This window comes from Beta vulgaris, chromosome 8 (assembly GCF_026745355.1).
Source record: "Beta vulgaris subsp. vulgaris cultivar EL10 chromosome 8, EL10.2, whole genome shotgun sequence".
Taxonomy (NCBI): Eukaryota; Viridiplantae; Streptophyta; class Magnoliopsida; order Caryophyllales; family Amaranthaceae; genus Beta; species Beta vulgaris.
This window is the reverse complement of record NC_079209.1, coordinates 45,873,386-45,876,289: the sequence shown is the minus strand read 5'-3', so window position 1 is coordinate 45,876,289 and position 2,904 is coordinate 45,873,386. Positions and strand designations below refer to the sequence as shown.

The 2,904-nt window shown below is 34.2% G+C and overlaps 1 protein-coding gene across 1 annotated transcript; it reads left to right on the top strand.

The window, feature by feature from the left end:
- Nucleotides 1-439: 439 nt before the first annotated feature.
- On the top strand, nucleotides 440-2,237 carry LOC104884388 (glutathione S-transferase). Its single transcript, XM_010669029.4, has 3 exons — nucleotides 440-703; nucleotides 1,384-1,432; nucleotides 1,582-2,237. The coding sequence occupies exons 1-3, from the start codon at nucleotides 557-559 to the stop codon at nucleotides 2,028-2,030; spliced, it is 645 nt and encodes a 214-aa protein (XP_010667331.1). The 5' UTR covers nucleotides 440-556; the 3' UTR covers nucleotides 2,031-2,237.
- The last annotated feature ends 667 nt before the right edge of the window (nucleotides 2,238-2,904 follow it).

Sequence of the window (2,904 nt, the reverse complement as noted above, 5' to 3'; positions counted from 1 at the left end):
AACATTCTCTTACCTATATTCCATTAAAATTGTTATTTTTATCCCAAATTCCTTATAATTTCTTTTAGATAACTTATCATGTCATAACTTCCAATTTTTTTATTTTGCACTAGATTAATTATTATTAAAAATTAATAAAATCATTTATAAAATATATAAATAATAATATACTTAATAATTATAATTAACACAAAATATCGCTCGAGCTAAAATACTAGTTTCTTCCCATATGCAAATGCAGCACGTCGCTATAGACGTAGTCGTTAACGACACGGAAGTCAGAAAATGCCACCTACGACTACTCATTATGAAAACAAAAGTTGACAAATGAAAGTCAAGGAAACAGGGAGTTTCGTGGATAATTCTATTATTCTAGCTGCATAATTGCCTTGATGGTGGAGCTATAGCTTTCAGTCTTTCACTATAAATAATCTATTAGCATAGATGAGCTTTTATCACAAAAACAAATAAAAGAACAACTACTAGTTTTCATTTCAACTATCAAGTTAACAACTCTATCTGATAATAAACGCATACATTATACATAATCATAAAAATGGGAATTAAGATTCATGGAATTCCTCACTCCGGAGCCACCCTCCGTGTATTGGCAGCTGCGCAAGAGAAGGAGCTCGATTTCGAGTTGGTTCCCGTCGACTTGAAATCCGGCGCTCACAAGCAACAACCTTTTATTTACCTTAATGTAAGTTTGCTTTATTTGCTAAATTCTTAGTAGGTTTCATCGTATGACGTGCTTGGTAGACGGTAATAAGTTGTGTACTTGTGTTACTAGTGCTTAAACTTTAATTGTAATATCCTAGAAAGAAAAAATGTTCATAACAATGTCCATGGAGTCGTGGTCATTATCATGGAAATTTGTGGCAAAAGCATATATATATATATATAGCTAGACTAATAGAACTATAAGGACGGACAATTCTGTAGCTAGAACTATAAGGACGCCACAATAATGGTTACAGAGTTCACTCATCATACACCTGGGTGTATGATGAGCATGGTACACCCAGGGGGGTATTTTTGTAATAAATTAGAACTTCAGGTGCTCATTTGGCACCAAATTTGCTCACATGGGCATTTTGCTCATTTACTCATTTGCTCATTTTGCTCGTTTTGTAATAAAAGTGTGCTCATTTTTTTAAATGAGTAGAAATGTTTGCTCATTTGCTCATTTGTTCATTTTGCTCATTTGCTCATTCCCTCATTTTGCTCATTTAGAGAAAATAGTCTTGGGTACATGTTCAGGTGTACTATAAATATTCTCATGGTTACATGTTGGGTTTATAAAGGTTAAATACTCAGTTAAGTATTATTTGAGCTATATTTGCGATGAGGTATGACTTTTCCTTGATGATGTTTTTCCAGCCATTTGGTCAAATACCAGCTTTTGAAGATGGAGATGTCAAGCTCTTTGGTAAGTCAACGAACATCTTGAAGACTAATTAACTTTCACTAGTGTTCCACACTATCTAATTTGAATGATCAATCTACATCATCATGATTAGTTCTATACTTTTATTTTGTCAATTGAGTATAATAGAAGTATCATTTTTCATTAATCAGAATCAAGGGCAATTACAAAATACATAGCATACACCTACGAAAGCAACGGAACTTCTCTTGTACACAATGACGGAAAGCAAATGGCAGATATTGGGGTTTGGATGGAAGTCGAGGCTCACCAATTTGATCCAGCAGCAAGTAAGCTGTCATGGGAGCTCGTTTATAAGAGTTTTTTCGGCATGGAAATCAACAATGTTGTAGTCGAGGAGAACGAGGCCAAGTTAGCTAAAGTCCTTGATGTTTACGAAGCTCGTTTGGCTAACTCAAAGTACTTAGGTGGTGATTCCTTTACATTGGCTGATCTTCATCACTTGCCGGGCTTGCATTACTTGAGTGGTACAAAAGTGAAGCATTTGTTTGATGAACGTCCCCTTGTGAGTGCTTGGTGCAAGGATATCTTAGCTAGGCCTGCTTGGGAAAAAGTCGTGGCCTTACAGAAGCAAGCTTAAAGTAATATTACCTAAATTGCTGCAGCTATATATTTTACTTTGTATTATGAAGCTAAATGTTATTTGTGTTGGTGCTTAACTTTTTATGATAAAGGGTTTTTATTTGAATTGTATTTTTTCTTACCAATAACAAAACAGTAGCCAAAGTTTGAACAAGTGAGCTAGTATTCTTGATACGTTTTTATTACGATCACTACGTTTGTTTTATTACCGTCTCCAATGCACATTATTTTATATATATTTTAATTACTCTAAGTGAACTGAAATAAGTTGAAAATCAAAAATTCACAAAATTAATAATCTCATCTGATCCTAATTTTTACATCATAATGTGTTCATATGTATTCTATTAAGAATTATTAGATATTAAAGTTTTCTACCTTTTGTTGTAAAAATAAGTGTGACCACAACAAAATGGGCTCCTAAAAGAGTACCAAGAACTAGTCTCCCTCTCTCATTCATTAGCTCCATTAAGATCTCGTATTTCATAAAGAGAAGAAATGAAGTACGGGAAAATATTACAGAGTGAACCCTACTTTCTATCTCATCTCTATCCCAAGAAGAAATGAAGATGATTGAGTTCATAATAATAATATGTTGGGCCCTTATATGTTTAGGGCCTTGTATACAACAAAATGGGCTCCTAAAAGAGTATCAAGAAATGAAGATGTTGATTTCTGATTTGAATCTAAAAGATATTATATAATGTTGGATAAAAAGAATCTTTTAAACCAAAACAAATATAGTCAGATATGCGATTGCGCGATGTGCATCCCGATGCGCCAAGCGCACCAGGATGTGCAAGCGCAACATCGATAGAGCCAACGAAACACAGAAGCGCAAAAGTAACTACGTGTCTTGCGTGGCTCGCATG